The sequence below is a fragment of the Nyctereutes procyonoides genome, unplaced genomic scaffold, assembly GCF_905146905.1.
Source record: "Nyctereutes procyonoides isolate TBG_1078 unplaced genomic scaffold, NYPRO_anot_genome, whole genome shotgun sequence".
In the NCBI taxonomy this organism is placed as follows: Eukaryota; Metazoa; Chordata; class Mammalia; order Carnivora; family Canidae; genus Nyctereutes; species Nyctereutes procyonoides.
The window spans coordinates 33,787,090-33,811,203 of NW_026575132.1; the positions used below are offsets into that span (position 1 = coordinate 33,787,090).

The 24,114-nt window shown below is 50.0% G+C and overlaps 2 protein-coding genes across 3 annotated transcripts in view; one reads left to right on the forward strand and one right to left on the reverse strand.

Annotated features, from left to right (window-relative positions):
* RASSF4 (Ras association domain family member 4) overlaps window positions 1–24,114 on the reverse strand; it is a 32,382-nt gene that overhangs the window by 2,702 nt on the left and 5,566 nt on the right. The window contains exons 2-10 of one of the 2 annotated variants that reach the window (XM_055345324.1): window positions 18,995–19,088; window positions 16,704–16,779; window positions 7,533–7,675; window positions 6,901–6,992; window positions 5,813–5,970; window positions 2,155–2,256; window positions 1,812–1,863; window positions 1,119–1,240; window positions 160–257 (exon numbers count right to left, since the gene is read on the reverse strand). In XM_055345324.1, the coding sequence (XP_055201299.1) occupies window positions 160–257; window positions 1,119–1,240; window positions 1,812–1,863; window positions 2,155–2,256; window positions 5,813–5,970; window positions 6,901–6,992; window positions 7,533–7,675; window positions 16,704–16,779; window positions 18,995–19,056 (905 nt within the window). In that variant the 5' untranslated portion in view covers window positions 19,057–19,088. The remainder of the gene's footprint in view (window positions 1–159; window positions 258–1,118; window positions 1,241–1,811; window positions 1,864–2,154; window positions 2,257–5,812; window positions 5,971–6,900; window positions 6,993–7,532; window positions 7,676–16,703; window positions 16,780–18,994; window positions 19,089–24,114) is intronic. The other variant, XM_055345325.1, reaches the window with a different exon arrangement.
* DEPP1 (DEPP autophagy regulator 1) lies at window positions 10,169–11,612 on the forward strand. Its single transcript, XM_055345328.1, has 2 exons — window positions 10,169–10,346; window positions 10,928–11,612. The coding sequence occupies exon 2, from the start codon at window positions 10,956–10,958 to the stop codon at window positions 11,580–11,582; it is 627 nt and encodes a 208-aa protein (XP_055201303.1). The 5' UTR covers window positions 10,169–10,346; window positions 10,928–10,955; the 3' UTR covers window positions 11,583–11,612.

A 24,114-nucleotide genomic window follows, 5' to 3' on the forward strand; every position in this document is an offset into this window, starting at 1 on the left:
GTGCTGGGTAGCCAGGGTCCGCAGGTCTCCCTGAGTCAAGCAAGTGCACCTGATGCCCCCAGAAGGGACAGCTCTCCCAGCCCCGGCCTGGGTGCTCTGCCCCCTGAACACTTGCCCTGATGTTCAGCACCCACGACTGGCTCTTTATGTGCTGCTTACTTCATGGTCAGTTTGATTATTTCTCTTTCCTCCTCTTCTTTTAATTTTTCAACAAAACTGTCCAGCACCGGCATTTCAAATTTAATGTACTGAGCGACCTAGAAAATCCAAGAACATTTTAATGTGCTTTAAATTAGATGCCAAAAATGTGTTTTCTTTTCCTCATGGCTTCCACAGCAGCCGACTCAGCAATGTTTTAGAGCTGAGGAAGTGGCTGCCCTGCTCCTCACCCACCCCCAACAACCTGTCTGTACTAGGATGGAGGACAGAGAAGCCCATTCTTACCTCACAGGCAATAAATATCCCTGGGAGGAAAGATTAAGTTGAATATTAGGAAATGTATTCAATAGAAAGTAGAACCACACTGGGTGTTCTCCGGGGTGGGGGTGTGGAGTGCTGGGAACACCATTGTTTCTGACAGTGGAATGAAGCCGCACCAATCTGTGAGTGGTGTGAGGGATACAGGCAGAGTAACTAGTCTTCACCTTGGATCCAAACCTTACTGGTTTTTTCTGTGCAAGGGAGCTCAGCAACATGCTCCTTCCTAGCCTAGGACTCAGCTGTGGTAAGACTTAGCCACCTGTTCCCTTCCACTGGCCCTGTGGCAGGGGCCCTAGTTAAGGAGCCCTTGTATGGGTCTTTGATGTAATGACAACTAAACACACTCTAACAAAGGAAAAGTTTCTACCTGCCTGAGGGGAAAGGCAGAGGCAAAGGTTTTTTATGACCCAGTTTCCTTCCTTCTCTAGGACAGCTGATAGAGCTGGTGGCCACTGGCAGGAGGAGGGAAGGCTGGAGCCATCACTATGCTGGGCTTGGGGCCCTTTAGGACAGCTGTGTGAGAGGTTGCTCAAGAGGGCTCTAGCCAAGGTCATCTTCAGAGCCCTTGGGAGACCCCCATGCTATCGTCTAGCCCCTTCCTCAGGAGCAGGCCTCCCTGAGCCTCAGCCCTGACTCACATCATGGGGAACTTCCTCGCCCAGGTCTGCTTCCATCAGGAATATCCTGGCGATCTTCTCACATGGCCCATGAAGGATTCTGGAAATCAGTGGGTACTCGCAGTCTTTTAATTTTGTTCGCTCTGAAAAAGAAGGCAATTTACAAAATTCATGGGGCATTAGGATTGCCCCTCTTCATTGCAGGATTGGAATGTGGCAAAAGATGGATGTCCAGGGGGCCTGGGAACCTTCTCTAGACCCCAAAGAGAAGGTTGCTCTGAATGATGCATAATGGTGGCATTCAGCAAAGACAGGTCAGAGAGGAACAGGAGCCCAGAGAGTAGGAGAGAGGGGACAGGGGACATGGGGAGGCCCGGCTGCTCAGTTACCATGGGGCAGAACCCTGCACAGAATGACATGTAGGTTCTGTACCAGTTCTTAGGGGGCGAGGGGCTTCAGCTCCAGCTCACAGAACCTGACGTGCACCCCTACCCCTCCCAACAGAGTGAGGTTGAAGACAGTGGCTTCCCTTGTGGTTTTGGTGGGATTCTGAAAGGGGCAGTGAGTGTGCCTGGGTTTGGGCCTGGCAGAGACATTCATGGAGGCCCACTGCACAAGCCAGCATGGCCCTCAGAGAAGGAGCATGGTCCATGAGCTTGCCAAACGCACAGAGATTTTTGTTTTTCTGATCTCAAAGCACAGGCAGACACTTACCCCCAGACTCGTGAACAATGTAGAGTGCAAACTCACTGGGGCCATTTTCCACCTGTGCAGGCAGTGACAGGAAGTCAGAGCAGGGCTTGATGAGACAGGACAGAGAGCGATCCCTGGCAGTAACCACACCCCCAGTGCCACACACGCACACATAAGTCCCCAAGGATCCTTCCCTCTCTTTGCTTAAAATCCCAGAGACGTTGCATTAGCAGAGGGCTAATAGACCTTCTACCCAGGAACCTCAGGCAGTGTCCCCAGCCTTTGCCGGCCCCCTCTCTCCCTCTCCCAGCAAGACAGCAAACCACCAGCATCCCAAGTCAAGGCAGCACATGGCCAGACTTACTCGGAACTTGTTCAGCAGCAGGGTGAGCACGTGCAGGGTTGTCATGGTGCTGTTGACTCTCACATTGGTCACAGACCCGTAGGCAGGAGTAAACACCGAGGTCTGTAGAGGGAGGTGGGCAGTTCAGGGTGGGGCCAGAGGGACATGGAGCTGACACCACACGGGGGCTGGGCACTGTCAGCCAAAGGGCCCGGGGTAACAGGTGAACCTCGTCTCTGGGCTCTGTCCAGTCACAGATCCACACAGAGCTGTGCCCACATCTGGTGCACTTGGGGAAGCTGTAGCAATTCCTGTCTTACAGAGGCCTGTGAGAAAGATGCCTCCAAAGCCACCAGGGCTAGCTCTCTGATCCTAGCAGCCAGTCCCATGGAAGTACTTCACAGTGGGTGGGGGGACCAGTCTCCTCACTCTTTCTTTGGGTCAAATTGTCAGAGGTCTGTTGATTCTAAGACCAAATGTTCTGGAATCTGTCCGCTCCTCCCCATTCTCCCAGAGGCAGAGGCTCAGTTTGTACTGCATCAATGTCTCACTTCTCCCCTTCCAATCTCAGTGCTTTCTGTCCATCCTCCACACTGCTGACCAAATGAACAACCTTTCAAAAACCCTGCAGCTCAAAGTGCATTCTGGATCAGCTGCATTAGCATAGAGTCTTGGCTCCCAGCCCCAGATTCCTGAATCAGAATCTGCATTTTGAGGAAACCACCAGGTGATGCTCTCCATAGAGTACAATTTGAGAAGAACTGCCTTTTGGCAATAGTTCTAGTTAAAAGGATCTGAAGGTTTCTCATAACCTAAATAATACCATTTGGAGCTCCTCTCACTGTTTGCATGTGTAATACAATGATTCTCTCCCCAGTGCCCTGTGGTCCCCTCACATAAGCTCTTCACAGTTTGAGGGGCGCATTTATTCCTGCAGATATCTTGCCTTTGCCTGTGGGACACCATATATACAGTCAACTAGGGCATCACCTGGTTTAATATGTTCTCAGTGAGTAGCCAGGTTATAGACCTGCTACGCATTTTACCTAAAATCTTTGATTTAATCCTTATTACAGCTTTTTAAAGTACCCATCACTAGTCTTCCTTTTAAGAAAGGACACAGAGTCTTGGAGAGATCAAGTAGCTTATCATGGTCACCTATCTAGAGAGGGCAGAGCCATTGGAAACCCCATGCTTTACCCCCATGGCACTGGGGGCTCCCTGTGAGTCTCACCCCCTAAAGTGAGCTCTTCCTTGCTTTCTAAAACCAAATTCAAATGTACACATTCCTCCTCTGTGGTCCTATCTCTGCTTTCTCCGGGATGTAACCAGGGCACAGGTATATTAAAGACTTGCTCAGTTTCCCAAGTACCGGAGTCAGACTCAAATCCAGGCCTGCCTCCTTCAAAGGTGACATGCAGAGTGATTCTGGGTTATACAGAAAGCCAGACTAGGCTTCCAGTCCCTAAGAAATATGGAATAGAGGAGGCAGGCTATTTCAAGAAGAAAGGTCTTGTCAACAAGACATTATTAGTGTTTCTTCTGCCTGAAGTCTTTTCTCAAGATGATACTGACCAAGTAGGAACAAAGATCCCAAGGGCTTGCAACTAACCACAGTGGTTTCTCTCTGATAGAACACATTTGAATCAAACAGCCCAGGACAAAGCAAAGGGACAGGTACCAAGTATTACTGAGTGTGGAAATCACACCAACACTACTGTGAATCAGAATAGTTTTGGAAAATGATTGAGTGAAGTAATAGTGTGCAGTTCTAAGAAATAAAATCCAGAATAACAACCTCAGGAAGTCAATTCTAGGTATTTCTTTTTTTAAATTGTTGCCTGTGATTCAAGTACTTTGTCTCCTGATTTCTAAGGACACTGATTCTGAATGGATTGCAATTAAGGGAGAGAAAAGGAGCCCCTTACTCAGCCAGGAGATGGGAATCAACTGTCCAACATGCCCAAGATACTAGCTCACATCCTGGAAGTTAGTTTGCCTGGAAAAATGAACCCACCTTCTGTAGGTAAATCTGTTACTGGGAGAAAGACCTGCCCTGACTGGATTACAGGCTAGTGGATTGAGTGTCAAGTTGGCTAAGGAGTCCTTCAATGAAAAAAAAAAAAAAAAAAAAGGAGTCCTTCAATGGACACGAAAAGCTGTGACAAAAGCCCTCACTTTCATTTTTATTCATTTCAAAGGCTCAGACATCTCCATGTTCTCTGGGACATTTGCAATGACTAACATAAGGGTTAATGCACCAGACGCACTTCTTAGAGATGAATGATTCCCTTAGAGGAGAGGGTGAATGTACTGGAGATAAACTCCACTATATGGCATCTTGAGTCATGGATCAAAAGCTTCCTTTTTTAGGAATGTAGAAATCCAAAGAGCTCAAACCCATGCAAATATTCTTTTAAAATTTTTGAATAATCCCTCAAAATAGCATATAAATATCTAATATGCTTACTTAACACTTTACAGACTAAATCTGTTTGAATAAGATTTAAAGAATACCCAAGTCAGATTGTAGGTCCTTTGGCTAATCTAAACCATTCTTAATCTCTGCTTAACTTCAACCCTGCCTCCCCTGCACCCTCTCAGGAAACTACTCTCAAATAGTCCTGGGTTTCCCTGCACTTAGCAAAGAAAACCTAGTGTCACCCATGAGCACTCATTGCGAACCCAGCACAGATTGGAAGCTGGAAGCAGAAGCGGGCCAGGGGGCGGGGGGTGTCCCGTGAATAAGGCAGGGTCCCTTCAGCTTGCCTTGCTGAATTCTTTACCCCAAAGTCCAGGGTGCTCTCAGAGCACTTGATTGAAAGGCCTCTGGCAGGCCTAACCTGTACAACTGTTCTTCAGGTCTGACCCTGAGACCTGCCTCTGCCAGGCCCCCTCCCTCACCCCTCCCCTTCCCCTTTCCCATCACCCCTCCTATGAGTCATTGCCTATCAAGGCAGGCAGCTGCTTCAGCTGGAAACCTCTGTTTCCATTTCCCATCGGTACAGGATGTGGCCCTGTTATAGGACACTCCATCCAAGGCCTCACCCAAGCTGCCAATCATGCCATTTATAGAAACAATTAACTTCTCTTTCTACAGTTTGGTTTGTTTGGGGACTGATGTCATCTGGGGAAGGAGATCTTTTCCTAAGGTCAGTACAATACATACTCGGACAAAAGGCTAAGTGCTGGGAACCAGGGGCAGGGCAGGTTCTCTGGGACACAGAAACACATGCCCCTGGACACACCTCCACCTAGCAGGACTTAATCTACCCAGGGAGAATGCCAGCAGCACGTCATGTTCCCATGAAACTATCAGTCGAGCTCAAAGAAAAATGTCTCATGAGACATAAACTTGGCATGACTTTCTAAAAATCCATGTAACTTATATAAATGGATTGACAGTGAGTATGTGGTAAAAAGAAAAAAAATACAGGCTTTGGGTTCACCAGCTGGAATGTGTTGTTTTTTTTTTTTTTAATGTAATTTTGATGGGACTTTGGACAAGCTATTTTTCCTCCTGAGCCCGTTTATCCATGAGGACACAGATGTGACCCCGCCAGTACATGGGGCCATGATGAGGGTGAGCTCTGACAACACTATCGTGAGGCCTGCTTGGGGCTGGTTGCCTGTGGCCTCAGCTTCAAGGCCTATGGGAGAGGCTAGGCTGGGACATCACCTTGTGGTTGTAAAAGTGTCCATTGATAGAGAACCGATGTCGCCGGATCCTCTGGGCCTCGCCAGGTGTGCGGGACCGGGGCCTCCTCTGGATCACACAGGCTGCATCACTCTTGGTCCGCATAAGCTGTGGGGTCTCTTCATCTTCCTCCAGGGGCTCTGTAGTGAGGGACAGAGGAGAAGGTTAGTCCTGGATGGAGCCAAGGTACCAGAGAATTGCTGTGCTCCAGTGGTCATGCAGTGTGTGGGGCTTTGTTCCCGGGAGATCTGTGGTCATGCCATGCTGCAGCAGACAGTAATGTGAGTGCTGTCTCTGTGACGGAGCCTGGGGTCCAGCTTGGGTGATGCTTGCTTCTCAGACAGGAAAGGTGACCCCCAGACAGATAAGCTGTATCACCATGCCGTATGGTTTTTGGCAGCCACACACCCTGTCCTCTGAGCCCCCATTGAATGCAAGGGGAGTACACAAAGAGGACAGATGAGCAGTCTGGCTCCCAGTGTGGGAGGAAGACATCCTAGAGGCCCACGGGACCAGGAGAGGGCCATGCCGGCTGCTGCTATCCTCACCTTTCTCTAAGGCAGGGACTCAGACAAATTACGTCAAACAATGTCACCCTGCAAGCCACTACTTCCTTTTCTATAGCTGAGAAGCTGATGGGAATGCCTTGTACTGAGGAGGTATTTAGCAAGTGTTGCTCCTGAAGACAAATAAAGCCACTCTGTGCTCCTCCAAATTGCTGGTCTTTTTTTTTTTTTTCTTAGAAAGGGAGAGAGAGAGGGAGAGAGACAGAGACAGGAACAGAGACAGAAAGAGACAAACAGAGAGAAGGCAGGAGAGGGGAAGAGGGAGGAGAGAGAAAAAATCCCAAACAGGCTCTGCGCCCAGCATGGAGTCCAACTCAGGGCTAAATCTTACAACCCTGAGATCATGACCCAAGCCAAAATCAAGAGCTGGGCACTTTAACCAACTGTGTCACCCAGGTGTTCCAACACAAAGCTGTTTTTCAGAGATGGTGGTCATGAGCCGAGCCCCTCCTCTCCTACTTCTGTTGAGTGAGACAGGACCAGGTAGTTTGAAGCCTCACTTACCTGAGCTCTCTCTGGAACTCTCAGCCCTGTGTGCTGTCTGTGAGCTTGGCTCCTGGGCAGTGACCCTGCCATCCTGAAGGAGTGGCTCCTTTCTGAAAAGACAGTCATGGTGCTCAGAGAGATGTTCATAGAAAAAAGTAGCTCATATCACAGAGAAGAAGCTGTCTTTTCAGTTCTAACAAATTTATAAAAACAAATTCTTACATGAAATAAAAGAGCAGTAGGAGATTAAATTTGTGTGAGTTTTTAAGATAGAACAGGAGATGCCAAGAAATGCTTATTTTGCCCGGGATACTGGGAAGCCCCCTGGCTACAGCTCCTTTCCTTGCAGATAAGGTCACTCCTGTGAATGTATGAGAAACAACTGGGGGTGATAGTCTGGAAAATTCTCCAAGAGTGAGATGACTTGGTCAGCATCTAGAAAGACCAGTGTTGGCAGGTGGAGCCATGGCCTCAGGCAGTCACAGGGTGACAGGGTAAGGCTAGCTTGTGCTCTCCAGTGCCCCATTTGGGAATGGGACTTTTGCCCTGAGACTGAGGACACCACCCCATGGACATTCCAAACAGTAAGCTCGGGTTGCACAGGTGTCAGGGAGGCCACCTGGCCCTGCCTCAGCCATCCCAGCACTCACAGGTGGCAGCCGGGCTGTCCGGGTGTCCAGGAGCCTGAGGAGAGGTGGACTCGCTCCCGGTCATCCTGTATCTGGAGCCGGATAGGCCGCCTCAGTCCCCAGGCAATGTTGAGAAGCCCCTCGATGACCAAAGCTCCTTCTTCCTGTGGGGAACCCACACAGGTTAGCCTCTTTTCCCAGAGCAACTCTCCTCAGGGGTCACTCCCCACCCTCCCTGAGCCTCTGTAAGGCCCAGACCTTCATCCATGGAACTCCCTGAACACTCTCACCCCCAAACATGCCCTCTCCTCCTTGGGGTCCTGTCCTGCCCTGAGAAGGCACACAAGCCTCTACATGCTCCAAGGTATGAGGCCATGGGGCTGACTAGAGGAAGCCTGAGGCATGCCCTTCCACTGTTCAGTTCATGTCTGGCCAGGGCATGGCCTGGGATGGAGCAGCTGAGTCAGGCGTCCCACAGGAACCCAGCTGCTATCCAGCAAGCACGTCTACACGGGGAGGGAAGAAACATGTCCCAGAGAAGCATGGCCATGTTAACACTCGTGTCATGCAGGGTGCCCTCCCACATCCCTCTCCCCACTGCACCTGGGTAGGGGGTCCTGTGGTCACCAGGAACATGCTATGGGCACTGGATTCCATGCCCACCAGAGCAGGGGTGACTGCTCCTTGGAGCTGTGTCTCAGTCTTGCCCTTTTCCCCACACTGCTCCCAATTGCTGCAGTAACCATTCAAGTGGGCTGGACCCGCCCCAAGCTTTCTAAGCTGCCCTCTTTCCTGAGGGCCTGTGTTGCTCTTCTCAGCACCTGGACACTGCCAGCCCCCATGTTCCACTACTGGCACAAATACCCAGAATATCTACAGCAGCTTTCATTCTGCATCCCCAGCCAGCCTTGGTTTCTCCCCCAGGGTCTGCGAATGGCATAGCTATTGCCCTCCTGCCAAATCCTGAGGTCCTAATTGACAGAACCTTCCAGAGGTACGCTCAGCCAGTTTCCCCTCACTCCCCTTGGGTCTTTAATTCTGTTTCTGACCTCTTTCAGGCTCCTATCTTTGTGTGACCACCTCTACGCTCTCTGTGCCTGGACAAATTGTCCCCAGGCGTGTGCCTGGCCAGGCTGCTTTCAGAGCATCTGCCTAAAATCTTCTCAGCCTCACCTCCCCCAGAGCTGTGGTCCTCCCAGCTACCTGCCCCTAAACTGCTTTGATACTAGCCTTTTGACAATGAATGCTAAACACCATTCTCCCACTGCTATCTCAAATACCACTTTAGATTCACAAATTCCATTTCTTTCTCCTTATTGGCATTGAAAGCCTTCTGAGGATAAGGGACCTCATGGAAACATCCTTGTAACCCTGGAGGGGCTTACACAGGTGTCCTGCAGAGTTGATTTCATGGTAAGTTAGTAATTGCTTAAAACACCCTGCTATCCACAGAGAAAATAGTTCTACTGTGTTCAAGGTTATCAAAATACACATAGCTTTCTGGAATGACCTTGCACTATTTGTTAAAAAAGAAAACAACAGCAACAGTCAAAACAGAGCAATTTTTGCTAATCACTGATGTTACACAGTCATAGACATGTGACTAACACTCCCTGCAAAGGAAAGACTGGATTGACTGACTGGAGTTAAAGGGGGTAGGAAGAAACCCCAAAGTGCGGTTCGGTTCTGTTTCCCGTCTTGGCCTCAGATGCCAGTCATATGTCAACAGTCTGCTGGGAGAACTACCCCCCTCCGCCCACCCGAAACACCTCAGCATGTTCATTCACGGAGCCCCGCTGCCTGCCAGCCCCACATTGGACCCTGTGCAGGGAGATCAAGCAGCCATGGTTCTGTGTCTGAGAGTCAGGAGATCATCTAGTGCTGTGAGGGGCAGGAAAAGAGACCACAGCTGGAGCACGGCGCAGTGGGGCCAGACACACTGAGGCAGGTTCATTCAAAAAATAGGAAGACTCCATGAAGGAGGCAGGAGGAATTGCTCTGGGACTGGAGCAAGGGGCTGAAGCAGACCTGCTGCCTCTGAGTTCAGGGATCAGCTCTGCTGGGGGGACTGCTGGCCTGATGTCACTCAGGCCCAGTGTCCCTGCAGAGGCAGCATATGTGCCTCCGAGCTGCCCTCTGACCACTGTTCCACTGTCCCTCAGCCTGGACCCATCAGGATGGAGGGAGAGCCCTGTCAGGCTGCAGCTGTCTCTAGTCAAATCAGAAGAAACTGAGGGCAGAGCAGAAGGACGTCCAGGCTACTGGGCAGCCCTCACCATACAGGTGGAGGAAGCACATGCAGGCAGAGGCAGGACTTGAATGTGGGTCCCACGGCCTCACATTTCCAGAAGTCAGGAAGTCATTCTGGGCCCTTTGATTCTGGCTACCAGTGACTACGTCCCTCCTTGTTGGAGCCCCTGACCTCCCCCTTGGCCTGAGGTGACAGGAGGGGTGTCACGCCTGCCCTGTAGAGTAAACATCCCCAGAGCCTCCCACAGCTCCAGGCTGGCAGCTGGGCCAAACCCCGCCCGCCAAACTGTTTTCCTCTGAGAGCCTTCCTGTTCACTGCTATTTTTGGCCCTCGTGACAGTAACTGATGGCTGGTGGGAAAGCATAAAAGAAGCTGCCAAGCCTCTAAGTTCGTCAGACAGCACGGGGAGGCTTGCAGTCCGGACAGTGGCCTGTCATCCCCACCAGAGTGCTCACTAGCCACCTCCCAGCCATATCCACGCTGGATGCGGGGCTCCACCTGCTGGACTCCGCACCCTCCACCCTGAGCTTTCTGGGTCTTCCCAAGGACTGTCTTTGCTCATCCAGCAGCCGTGTGATCCCCAGGTGAGAGAGAACAGCCTTCCTCTGGTTAGAGATCCAACAGAAAGGTTCTGTTTATCTTCGAGGGTGGGGGCATACTGGGCCTCAGTGGGGTTAGAGAGCAGGGTGTGTGGTTGACAGCAGTGCTAGTAGCAGCTGAGGGCTTTGTATTCGTGGAGGAATTTCACGTGAGTTGTATTTGATGCATTTCCTACAACACCCTTTCCAGTGGGCACTTAGAACCCCATTTTATGGATGGGTCAGGGGAGGCTTAGAGAGGTGACCTTGCCAAAGGTCTGCAGGTCAGATGCCCAGCAGAGGCTGCCTTTACAGCCAGGTTCTCTCCGACTCTGGAGAGAACTGTTGGACCGGGTTCTCTTCTTTATACAGGCTCTTCAATAACAGTGAGGATAGACTCTTGAGCACAAGGCTTTCAGTGTTAGCAGGAAGGAAGGGCCCAGGAGTCTAGGACTGGGCTGGGGTCTGCAGACTTCACTCTACTCTCAGGCCCTCGACTCACCTAAGCAGCCTCAGATGAGAGAGGGAACACAGGAGGAGTGACAGAATGGCAGACCCTCATCCCTGGTCCTCTTGTTGATCGCCAGGTTGCTGCTCCCCCCCTTGTTGACGGCCATGAGGTCCCGGCTACTGCTTCCTGTGGCCCATCTGCCCACAATTCAGGAGACCTCGGAGGAGATGCTGCCTGGGGGCCCTGGGCAGGAGCCCCCAGCCTCCCCCAGCCTGGATGACTATGTGAAATCCATTTGTCAGCTGGCACAGCCCACTTCAGTGCTGGACATGGCCACAGCCAGGGCCCAGCCCAGCAGAGCCCTCTGGCCAGCCAAAGCCTTCAAGAAGAACTGCCCTACTGAGTCCCTGCAAGACATCACTACCCACTTCAGTGGTCAGCAACCTGCACCAACCAGGGATTGCACTGCTGACCCCCTGGACTGGCTCTTTGGGGATTCCCAAGAAAAGCAGCCAAGTAGGAGGAACCCACCAAGGACGATTGGCTCCTCTGCAGACCCCTGGGGTCCACACAGACAGATGGATGGTGGCAAGGCCCAAGGGACTCCCAGAGGGAGATTCTGTGATGCCAGCGTGCAGGAGCACTCTCTGGTCAGACCCTCAAGGGATTGGCATCAGGGCTCCTGGGCTTCCAGGCAATTCAGTGGGGCTGCAGCCTCTCCCCCGGCCCCTCGCCCCAGCAGCACCCTCAGAACTCTCTATTTGCACCTCCCGGTGATTCATGAACTCTGACCTCTCCCCAATAAAGCCTTCTGTACAGAGCACGCTGGTCTGTGTCACCTCCTCCCCCTCCTCCCCTGAGGTAGGCACCATCCCCGGCAGGTCTCTGAGATGGAAACACTTTTCTGCAGAGGCTGCCTGCCTGGGCATTTCATAGCAAGATCCCTCCTCTGAAGAGTGAGAACAGCCTATCTGGCATGATATGGTGTTACTGTTCCTTGCTGGCTGATCACCTTGGGCAAGTTACTTAACATTTCTGTTTGTTGGGTTTCTCATGGGTAAAATGGAGGTAATTAAACAGACCTGCTTTCTAAGGTTATTCTGATCAGTAAATGGGATAAAACCCACACGCATCATGGGGTGCATGTTATAAGCCCATACACATGCTTATACGCACATTTATATGGTTGCTTTACAGGCAGGGAGGGACATGACATTGGTGGCAAGTGAGAAGCAAAGCTCTCAGCCACACAGGGATTTCAGAGTGAGGCCCTGGGCACTCCTGAGTCAGCCTCCTGGCCTCCACTCTCAGAGCCTGTGCTTCATGCAGCCCAAGAGGAAACATAGGGTTTCCCCAAATGTACCTGCTAAGTTTGGGGGGGAACCTATTACTAGGGTACCAGGGGTATCTCAGTGGCTCCAACTCACAAGCCCTATTGTGTCATTGGGAGAGTTTTTTTCCCATGCTGAGGACCAAAACAGAACCTGCACCAGCTCAGCTTGCAGGGTGCCAAACCACTGGACCAGGTGGCCCTGTCCCCACCATCCCATCCCTTCCTCCATCCAAGGGGTGCTTCTCAGCTGTGGGCAAAGTGCGGGCTGTTCTCCAGCTGCCGTGCTCTCAGGCAAGTCCAGTGGCCAGGGCCTCACTTCCCATGTGCTAAGGTTTGGGCCAGCCCTGGGTTCTCCAACCCCAGGGCCTGGAGGTGTCTGGCAAGGAAGGAGATGAAGGTGAGGCATAGGGAAGAGACATGGTCTTCTTAGAGAGGCAGGTGAGACATCAGAGAATGCAAAAGAATCAGGCCTGAGGACCCATCACCATGTTTCCTGGGCCAGATCAGAGCTGGCTGACCCTGGTCAAGGTGGAAGGGACAGAGGAGAGAGGAGGAGGACAGAGCTGGGGCCCTGGCCAAGCTCACAGCCTGCTTCAGTTTCCTTCATCTCTTTGCTCTGTGAATTATCAAACTATTTTCTTCCTTTCTTCTTCCTTTCCTTCTTTATTTTTTCTATTTTAAAATTGCTTTGCACTTTAAAAATGTTGATCTGCCCTCTTATATGTGTGTCTTGTGGGAAGGCAGAATGTAAACCATACATTTAACATTTTCAGACAAGTAATTACTCACTTTCCTTATCTGGAAAATGGGGACATGCCCTTCACACCCTGCAGGGGTTGAGGAATGGGCACGTGGCCTTGGAGATGGAGTAGAGACACGGCATAGGAATGCCTATGTCTGCCACAACCTGCTGGGTCTCTGGTCTGCTCAAACCTGCTGGTCCCTGACCTTTGCTGGCAAATAAGTGTGGGGCAGCCTTTAGCCAGAATATCCTTAGAAGGTGGTGAGGAGAGCTGACCTGGGAGGGAGTGCTGGCTGGTGACCACATGGGCTGGGCTCGCCTCACTGTCGCCTCTTCTGTGAAGCTGTGTGAAACCAGGTCAGAAGGAGGCAACTAGGATGAGGTTGGCTAATTCCCCCCAAGCTCAATACCCACACGGCTGCATTTGGGAGGTCAGACAGGGCTCTGGACTCCTCTGCTAATATCCCCTGATGTGAAAGAAGCTAATGGCAACTTCAGAAGGTGGCAAAAACGAAAACAAACAAAACAAAACAAAACAGCACCTGAATAAAGGGCATGAAGAAGGGGCTTCTGGCATTATTCCAAGCTTCCCACGGGACGGTACAGCCTAGCAGAAAGTCCTCGTGATGGGGGTCCTGTAGAGCAGTCTCCTCCTCACTCACCACTGGAGTAGGGAAGCAACACAATGCCCTGACCAGGGGGCAGCCCGGGAAGCCCTTGGGAACTCTCAAGGGAACGTAGCCACTGTGGAATAGTCACCCAGGTGCCAGCAGTCTGTCAACTGCCTATCGTTCCTGCCTTCAGATGTTAAAAGAAGGGGGATCATTATAAGAGGGAAGGGTATCCTGACTTCCTCCACCCAGAGAGGAACAGAGGTGCAGGAGGCTGGGACCAAGGATGGGGACTGGGTGTGGTGCGCACTCTTGGCCACCAGGGGGAGGAGCGGAGGCCGGCTCCCCGAGTGGCCACACGCTGGCGCACCAGCCAAGGTCCTACTTTTCATCACAGTGATAAATTTACCCCCTGGTATTTCCGGGTGGACATTTTTCTCTCGAGAAGCCAGTCTCGTTAAAATGCTTTGCTATCTTCCAAAGGCACAGATGGCTCCAGGTTGCTCATGCTCTTCATTGTAATATAAGCAAAAGTATCCCAAAGGCAAAGGTCATGACAGAGGAAGCAGTGACTGGGCCTCCTCAGAAGAGGAAGCCCCGTGGGGTGCGGGGAATCCTTCACCCTCTGGAAGCTGGGGGAGAATTCACAGGAAATCCCTGGCCCCAGGGCATGGCCCCTGCTCCCTGACGCACTTCATCTCTCCATGTTCTATGGATCCCGGAAGAGATGGTGGAGAAGGTGTCCCCAAACCATAGTAGTCAGGCCACAGTTGCTCAGGGGGAGGCCCAGTGACAGCAGGGAGCAGGGTCTCTTCTGGATCCCCACATGGCTCTGTGAGGGCACAGCGGTGCTGAGCCCTTCAGCGCTGGAAGCCACCTCTACTTGGTGATTGAAGGTGACAAGCAGCTCCCTGCATCCCTGATGGCTGTCAGAGCTTAATGCTGTTGCTGTATTATAAACTTGTGTGCTTAGGCCTTGGAGCCACGCTGGCATCTTCCACTCACTGCAGTGTAGGAGAGACTTAAACTCTGAAAGCCTCAATCTCTTTGTCTGGAAAATGGCCATTTCGACATCACGAAGCTCCTATATTACAATAAATAATATAGGGGCAAAGTGCCTGGTGCCCGGCTACCCTGCCCTCAGGGCCTCCCGTGCCCAAGGAGAGGCCAGCCTGAACTGTGGGGTCTGGGGTCTGCATTCGGAGGAACTGCAGAGGCCTGAACACCTGGTGGTGGGTGGGTCACGGAGGTACTTGGTATCCAGGAATCGGTCATGCATCTCAGCGTCAGAACTCTGTGCTACCCAGGCCTACAATGTCTTTGTGGTGGCAGTCACCTCCTGAAGATGCCAAGTCCCTCAGGCTGGTGCCCCTTGGCTGTTAAGGCTGCAGTAGGTTCCTGAAAGGGGCTTTCTGGCTCCAGGGAGATGAAGTCAGATCCTTACGCCTTCTTCAGCTTAGAAACCAGAAAATCCCCATCTGTGGGTGTTAACTTCTTACCGCAGGGGGCTGTCAAGAATACCTCTTCTCCTTTCTGGAGTCTCTCACTTTGCCATAAGGACTGTCCCACCACATACAAACACAGGGGACATGGGTTTGGGGGCTTCCCAGCCCTACTCCCCATACAACTGTTCCTACAGAGGGGACTGTCTTGGGGAATCCCAAGGGCCAAAGCCAACTCTTAAGAGTAGCAGTTCTCAAACTTGGCCCTCATTACAACCCTATGGAGGGCTTGTTAAAACACAGTTGGGAACATAGTTTCTGATTCAGCAGGCCTGGGGGCAGGACGGCGATGAGAATTTGCATTTCTCCCCAGTTCCCAGGTGACCTTGAGGCTGCTGGTGCAGGGACCACAGGTTGAGAGCTGCCAAGTCTTAGGTCAGTCACTGAGGTGCTGAGGAACAGGGTCTAGGCAGAAGACCCCACCGCATGCCTCCAGCACCACCTAAGAGAGTCCAATTCCTCAACTCAGCAGTCAAAATTGCCCAGCTGGCACTCAGGACCAATCTCAACCTGCCCTAGGTCCGGGCCTGCTGGTTAATCACCCAATGGCTATGCTTAGGTGCCATGCTGTGCCTGTCTTGGGGACGTGGAACCAGCCCATCACTCAGGTAAGAAAAGTAACAGCGAAACCAGAGGTAGCAGGGCAGTGGCATCAGAACCCTGCCAGCAACAGTAAGTAGCAGGGCTGTAGCTGGCTGCTAAGCGGGCGTCAGAGAGCTGCTCTGAAGAAAGAAATGTGTGGCAGGGCAGGGGTGGTGGGGACAATTTGTTGGGGTTGGCCTATGGGCCTGAGAGGCCTGAGCAAGTCTGGGGGAGGTGGAGTACGAGGTGTGTGCTGTTCCAGGTCATCCTGGCAGCCCAGCGCAGCCTGGATCGCCAGTCAGCAGCATCCCCCGCATCCAGCCTCCTGAGCTGTGTGACTAGAGTCGGGCCTGGGCTTTGTTTTACCCACAGACATGTTTTGGTTAGCCACCATGGTGTTTCGAGGTTTGGGAAATTCCACATGAAATTCCAGATATCTAACTTCTTTTGAAAAATTAGAGAGTCAGGCTGTTTGGAGCCCAGGTTCCTGCACAGCAGGGATGGATTCCACCCAAAAGGCAGCAGCATCTGCAGACAGGACATGCTCTCCCACATCCTCTGCTCCCCAAGCCTGCCCTGCCTCTCACATCCTGACCTGCCTGCTCCTGTGAGCACCCTTTGGGGAGCTCCCTTCCATTTCAAGGCTTTATTCTGACTGGCAAACACAGACACTGCTTTCACTTCTCATTGCCCTGTGAACCTGAGCAGACCAGGACCTTGTGCTGAATTCCTTATTCATGCGGTGGGCTGGGCAGAGAGGGGACTAGGCTGTGCAGTCATAAAGATTTCAAGTTCCAATGTCCTGGCAGTTCACTTGGGCAAAAGTCCTAGGTGGAAGGAGAAGACCTGCAGGTGATTATTTCCACCTGCTCTGAATTCTTGCTGGGTTGGGGGTGGGGGGATGCTCTGACCCTCAGCACCCCTTTTAGGACCTCCAAGGAGACATCCTGGCTGCTGGTAACCTGGTCCCTAGTTCAGAAGATGAGTGACCTCATGATTTATCATCCAAACTGGGATATTTCTGAGTGAAGGGGATGGTCTGAATAGTGGCCCTGGAGTACTTAGCATGTATAAACCAGACCCATCTTCAGCAAACCAGGATAGACGGTGGCCTGTGAATAAAGAAGAGAAACAAGGCATACCTCTCGGTGTCTTAGCTGAAAGCTTCTGCCCTCATGGTAGCAGTTGTAAGTTTTTAGCAAGCTTAAGAGCTCCGACCTAAAAAGATAAAGACACACATAATCTTGGGCCATGGCAGGCCTTTTGAGCATAAGGATACATGTCCTACCAGCCACACATAATCAGTTTACAGCCTAGACTCTGCCATCAGACACATGCTTTTCAGTTTTCTAGAGGTTTCACATGTCAGCCCTTGTGGAAGGTTTAGGGATGGAAAGAGGAAGAAGAGAAACTCACAGATGGCCCACATAATTGTGCAAATTGTGTTTGTACACTTTCACTATCACAGATGAGTTCCTGACAGTCTCCCTGCCCTTTACTTCTAAGTCACTTCCTCAATAAATCCACTGAGATTGGATTATTAGCACTTTAAAGACTCTTGCTTTTTTCCCCCATCTTACTTCCTAGAAGGGCCTGGTGTAGCTGCTCTGGGGGCACCCTGAGGGGTGCTGTCTTTTCCTCATCCCGACTTTACAGACATCTGAACAAGAGATGAAGTTGACAGCTATGAGAGAAGATCCTGAAGGTCCGAGGGAGGCCACTCTGTCCAGATGCCTTCTTCCCAGAATAAACGGAGGCCATGGCAAAGAGAAGACAGTCCCTGCACCCAAGCGGGGTTTTGCAGGGAAGCATGGTCCAATAGATAAGAAATTTGAGCCACATGTGTAATTTTAAAACTTATAGCAGTCATCTTACATAGGAAAACAAAACAGGTGAGATTAGTTTTCATAATGCATTTTGTTTTATGGCACAATATATTTAAAATATTATCATGTCCACAGGTAATCAATATAAAAAATATTAATGAGACCTTGTTCATTATTTTATTTTGCAATACGTGTTTGCTACCTTCCTTTTATATTAACTACACCTCGGGTACCTGAGTGACTCAATCAATTAAGCATCTGCCTTCAGCTCATGTCATGATCCCAGGGTCTTGGGGTCTTGGGATCAAGCCCCAAATCGGGCTCCCTGCTCTGCTGGGAGTCTGCTCTTCCTCTCCCTCTGCCCCTTCGCACTGCTTGTGCTGTCTCTCTCTCTCTCTCTCTCTCTCTCTCTCTCAAAATAAATAAATTCTTCAAAATGTTTATATATTAACCACACTTCTCCAACCATAAGTCATGTGCTTGGCAGCCATAGGGACTCATGGCTCCCTTTCTAGACTGTGCTGCTCTAGAACCTCTTTAGGCAGGGCCTTCACTGGAGCCACCCAGGGTATAGAATGGCAAAACCTGCTGGTGGTGCTCTGGTGTGCTGCCCAATGTGGGGATGATGGCAACTGACAGGGGAAGTGGTTCACTTGTGATTCAATGAATATTATGGCATTAACAAAGCATGACTAATGTCGCATGTTTGTAGTGCTTGTAAGTATGTAAATGCTGAACATAAACATATATATATCCTAACAAGTTTATGTTCAGCATTTACATACTTACAAGTATACAAGTACGTAATCATGTTATGGTTATTATTATGACTTTTCCAAAGTTATGTTTAACATTATTCTTATTATAAAATTTAAACAAGGAAAATGATGGTATGGGCAGTACTGTGAACAGAATGCTGTCTGTTTTCTCAGGTCTCCACTAGGAGGTCCCAGGAAAGAGGTCAGCAAAAGGTAGGAGGCTGGCTTGTCCTCAAGGTGGCAGATAGTTGCTGCCCAAGTTTATAAAAGATTTGGATTCAGGACTCGAAAAGCAAGATAAAATAAAAAATATACTTTTCTTTAGTTCAGAAATAAGTTTGAAAAAGTATTCCAAACATTTTTATAGTAAAACAGAGTAAATAAATTAAAATATTAATAACAAATAGTAATTAAGAATTAAGAAAAATTAACAAAATAAATTTCAGCAAAGCTGAAAATCATTATGTCAATAAAATACTTTTCAGTAAAAACTCTAACCCTATTTTGAGGTTTTTCTTTTTTTCCCGAAACCCTGAACTGTTTAACACAATAAAAATGTTAGAATTGCTCTAGTTTTTTAATAAATTAAATGCCATCTGTGCACAGTCACAGCAGGCATTGCCATACTTTCCTGTCTTTGTGGGCCTGGGGAGGCAGGGGTCAAACCCACACTCCAAAGAGATCCTTGATCTCCAAGGAGACAGGCTTCAAAAAGAAGTGCCTCCATCACTGTCCCTGGGGCAGGCACATCGTCATATCCATGAAAGGTGTCCTGAAGCCCTCCACCAAAGTCTGTCCATGGCGGGGAGTGGCCACAAGAAGATCCCCTCCCTGTATACAAAGGCTTACTTCAGGATGGACTTGCTGTCACTGATGGGGACATGAGAACTGGGTGGACAATCTTCCTTCATCTTCCCTTCTTGCCTGCAGACTGGGAAGTTACCTGCTGGGAAGAGGAGGACGGATAGACAGACAGGTGAGCCTGGAGAAGCACTAGCCAGTGCAGTACCCAGAGCCCTGGTGTGCCCGCCTGTGGCTTCAGCCTTACCTGCTACCTCCCAACCCACCTACACCCCTTCTCCCTCCACTCCTTGGCAGAAGGTGGCCACAGCTGAAAGACCAGGCTCAGAGGAATTAATGGGCCCCATACCCACCTGGGGCAGTCAAGCTCCCCTGGAGGAAGGGAGAGGGTGAGAACTGAAGTGCCAACTGGTACCCAGTACCAGCCCTATCAGCCCCCCTCCCAGAATCTCATAAGCCCTGGAGATCTGGATCATGTAAATGTTTCAGACACAGGCTCTCTTCCCCCAGCCAGGAAACCCTGAATAATGGTTTCTGCCTCCCAACCCCCAAAGCACCCTGGGCCTTTTCTCCACCATTCCCACTGAGCCCAGGCTGGTGGCCCCATCAGTGCCTTTGGAGTCGGCACATCTGACTAGTGATGGGCTCCTAGTGATGGGCTTATTGGTACTGTGGTCACTATGTGCTGGAGACTGCATTGAGCATTCTCTCTGAATTATCTTATTACCTCTTAACAACAACAGCGCGAGGTAAGCACCATCCTAGTCCCATTTTATGGATGAGAAAACAGGGACAGAGGTTGAGTACTTTGACCAAGATTCTTAGCGAATCAGCGGCAAAATCACTATGTGAACACAAGCATTTAGGTCTTAGATTCTGGTCTCTGACAAGATTCCATCAAAATCCTAGAGAAGAACACAGGCAACACCCTTTTTGAACTTGGCCACAGCAACTTCTTGCAAGATACATCCATGAAGGCAAGAGAAACAAAAGCAAAAATGAATTATTGGGACTTCATCAAGATAAAAAGCTTCTGCACAGCAAAGGATACAGTCAACAAAACTCAAAGACAACCTACAGAATGGGAGAAGATATTTGCAAATGACATATCAGATAAAGGGCCAGTATCCAAGATCTATAAAGAACTTATGAAACTCAACAGCAAAGAAACAATCCAATCATGAAATGGGCAAAAGACATGAAGAGAAATCTCACAGAGGAAGACATAGACATGGCCAACATGCACATGAGAAAATGCTCTGCATCACTTGCCATCAGGGAAATACAAATGAAAACCACAATGAGATACCACCTCACACCAGTGAGAATGGGGAAAATTAACAATGCAGGAAACAACAAATGTTGGAGAGGATGCGGAGAAGGGGAACCCTCTTGCACTGCTGGTGGGAATGTGAACTGGTGCAGCCACTCTGGAAAACTGTGTGGAGGTTCCTCAAAGAGTTAAAAATAGACCTGCCCTACGACCCAGCAATTGCACTGCTGGGGATTTACCCCAAATATTCAGATGCAATGAAACGCCGGGACACCTGCACCCCGATGTTTCTAGCAGCAATGTCCACAATAGCCAAACTGTGGAAGGAGCCTCGGTGTCCATCGAAAGATGAATGGATAAAGAAGATGTGGTTTATGTATACAATGGAATATTACTCAGCCATTAGAAACGACAAATACCCACCATTTGCTTCAACGTGGATGGAACTGGAGGGTATTATGCTGAGTGAAGTAAGTCAATCGGAGAAGGACAAACATTGTATGTTCTCATTCATTTGGGGAATATAAATAATAGTGAAAGGGAATAAAGGGAAAGGAGAGAAACTGAGTGAAAATATCAGTGAGGGTGACAAAACATGAGAGACACCTAATTGTGGGAAATGAACAAGGGGTAGTGGAAGGGGAGGTGGCAGGGGGTTGGCGTGACTGGGTGATGGGCACTGAGGGGGCCACTTGGTGGGATGAGCACTGGGTGTTATGCTAAATGTTGGCAAATTGAACTCCAATAAAAAAAAAAAAGATTCTGGTCCCTGAACCTCTTCCCTATATTGGTCTTGCACAGTGCCTTAAACCCTCCAGCCTTCTTTTTCTCATCTATGCAATGGGGTGGTCTCTTCCCTAGAGGATTGCTACTCGAGTCACACATGAAACCATGAATTCACAGCCTGGAAATCTTTGTGGAGTTTCTCAAACCCTTCCAGGGAAATGCACTAGTGCCTATGGCCATCTTCTGCACAGATCTCAGCTTCTCTCTCTCTCCAACTTACTCTAGCCAAGAACTCTCTTCTTGAGGCATGCTGTGTGTTGGGCAGTGAGCCACAGCTTCTCTCTCTCTCCCCACCCCCCCTTACCCCAATCTTGGCCTCATCTCTCCTCTCAAGTGGTGGCTAAGACTCTGAGGGATTCCATCACATTGAGAACTGTCACAGACAGGATCCACAGCTTGTCATTCATAATGAACCTGGCCCAGTCAGGTCTTCCCCACCACCATGTGTGTGCAGATGTTCCTGGGGACTCCAGGTGATTCAACTGCTGTGGTATTAGTGTCCTCAGAGCATCCCCGTGGGCCCTGACTATGACCAGCTGAGCACCCTCTCTTCCAGCTTGTCTCATACCACCCACGAATAAGACAAGCCTGCCTTCCACGATGGCATCAGGCCTGAATAAGCATTTGTTTCTGGAAGCAGGAGAAACACGGAGAAGGGGAATGAACTAAGGGAGGTGGGCTTCTCAGTGACCTCAGAATCATCCTATAAATACCTCCCCTTTGCCTGGGTCTAGAGTGAGGCAAGACATGGCCTAGAGGGTGGTCAGGCCCCCAGATGCAGCTGCAGTAATATAGCCCTATAGCTACAGGACACAGGGCTATGTGCCACAGGGGCCCTAGAGTGGGGCCTCGCTGTCAGGCAGCAGGATTTCAAAACCGAGTTTCAGTTCCTTAGCTCCTCAGGCTCCAGGGGGAAAAAGTGATCTGCCAGACTCCCTCTTTGGCTAGTTCCTCAAACACTTCCATGCAGAGCTGGCTTCAGCCCAAGAAAAGTACCTGGGTTTCCCTTGCAACACTGCTTCTGTGCGTCCATGGCACAACTGTGTCTGGCTTTACACAGGCTCATTGTGGGAAGGGCTGTATTTACCCAGAAGTAACAGCAGATGTTATTTTTCTCTCTCTCTCTCTGTAGCCAGCTTCTCTCCCACTCCTCCTCACTTCCTGCTCTGACTTTGAGCCTCTCGGAGCTGCCCCTATTTCTCCTAATAGGCTTGCCGCTTTGTCCTCCTTTTGGGTCTCTACGGTTGCTGTTTTCTGGACAGAAAACAGCCTCCTCCTTGTCCTATACTCTGATGCTAGCTCCGCCAGGAAACCCTTGCCAGAGCAGCTACCTCCTCCAGTATCGGGAGAGGCTCCTTCCAGTCCAGCACCTGCTCTGGGCTCCTGACTGTGCTGGGTCTGCAGGACCTGACCTGGGTATGAGGGAGCTGATAGGAGGGTGGCGGGCGGTGTGAGGGTGAAGATGCAGGCCTCCACACAAGGAACAGTACTTTTCCGGCTCACCTCTTGTTTCCAATCCCAACCCTGAGCCTTACACACAGCAGGAGGTCCATAGATGACTGTTAAGTTATTGGATGAATTTGAGAAGCCTCATGGGATCCTCCAAAGTCAACTTTCCCACACTTGTGCCTATCTAGCTGGAATAAAAGATGTAAAAGTCTCCGGGGGTCAGGGAAGTGATTAAGCTGAGGCACTGGTCAGTGGAGTCCCTGGGGAACTGGGGACATATTCCTTCTCTGGACGGTCAACTTTTCTGCTGTTTCATGAACAGTCATAAATCTGGATTTGTATGGGTTCTATTTCACTATTTAAAGTCGGACACTGTGGCCGAGACATTGATTGTCCCTGGAACCCCGTGTTCCCCCACTCATATCATTTAGCTCCCTGTCGGGCCACATGACTAATATGTCACATATTACACACAAGAAGTGTTGGGTGTCACTCTCAGGTTGGTGTATTTGAGCAGCGTGTAATCTTGTTCTCTGCCATGGTGATCCAGAAAGGCACATGTCCCAATTGCTGCAGCTTCCAGATAGTCAGCCTAGGTTCCTCTGTGGACTAGAGTCCTCTGCCAACCCACTGTGGATATCGACTGGGAGAGACAAATAAACCCCTCCCCCCATGCTGGGAAAAGCTGCTGGTGTCTCAGGGACTTGTTACTGCAGCATAGCCTGGACTATCCTAATGCAGTAAATTATTTAATTAAAAAATTTATAGTTAAAAATAAAATGTAGCCAGACAAAACATACTTGCAAGACAGATATCCTTGGTGGGGCTCCAGTGTGTGACTTCTGACTCACCACAGGACTCAATTTACAATACTTTGATTCTCCCATAGCATGTAGGGAACATGCCGATTTTGCTCTATTTGGTAGGAATACTTCAAAGTGGAACCTCTATAAGTCTCTCAGTGATTAGTCATTAATATGCTTCCTAAAGAGCTCTGGGCCACAGGCTGCTAAACAGACCCTCATGGCTTCAGTTGACTGCCCTTTCCTCTCTGTGCCTTCATTTTCCCATCTGTACAATGGGAATATTGATCTCCAATTTTCTCAACTGTAGAATTCTTTGTTCAAATTGAGTATCTGTGCAAATCAGATTAGAAGGGGCTGCTTGGGTTGACAGTGAGATAGGTGGTGGGGAGCCCCATCCAAGGCTTTGCCTAGGACTCTGGATAATATTACTTGCAAAGCACAGTACTAAGTAACACATGAGACCTTCCCTGCACTGACCTTCCAGAATCTGCTTTTTAGAAGGACATGAACAACATGCTGAGTGGCTCCAGCTGGAGTAAATTGGCATCAGCTGGGAGAAGGGGTCAGGAGGAAAACAACAATCTGGAATCATATATGGTCAAGTGAAAGGAGAAAAGGGAAGGTGGCCCAGAGGGTAAATAGTTTAGCTTGGCAGGCACAGATAATGGGGCATACCACCCTGGGGAGGGCAGGAGGTGAGTAAGCAAGGCTGCAGGAAGGCAATGAAGAAGCTGCTTCACAAAAGGGGGTCTCTTCCAACTTGCTGGACTGGGTCTGAGCCCGATGCGGTAGGAAGCTGGCCCCCTGGAAAAACAGCCTCTTCTTTGAGAGAAGCACATATTCCTATGTTTCTT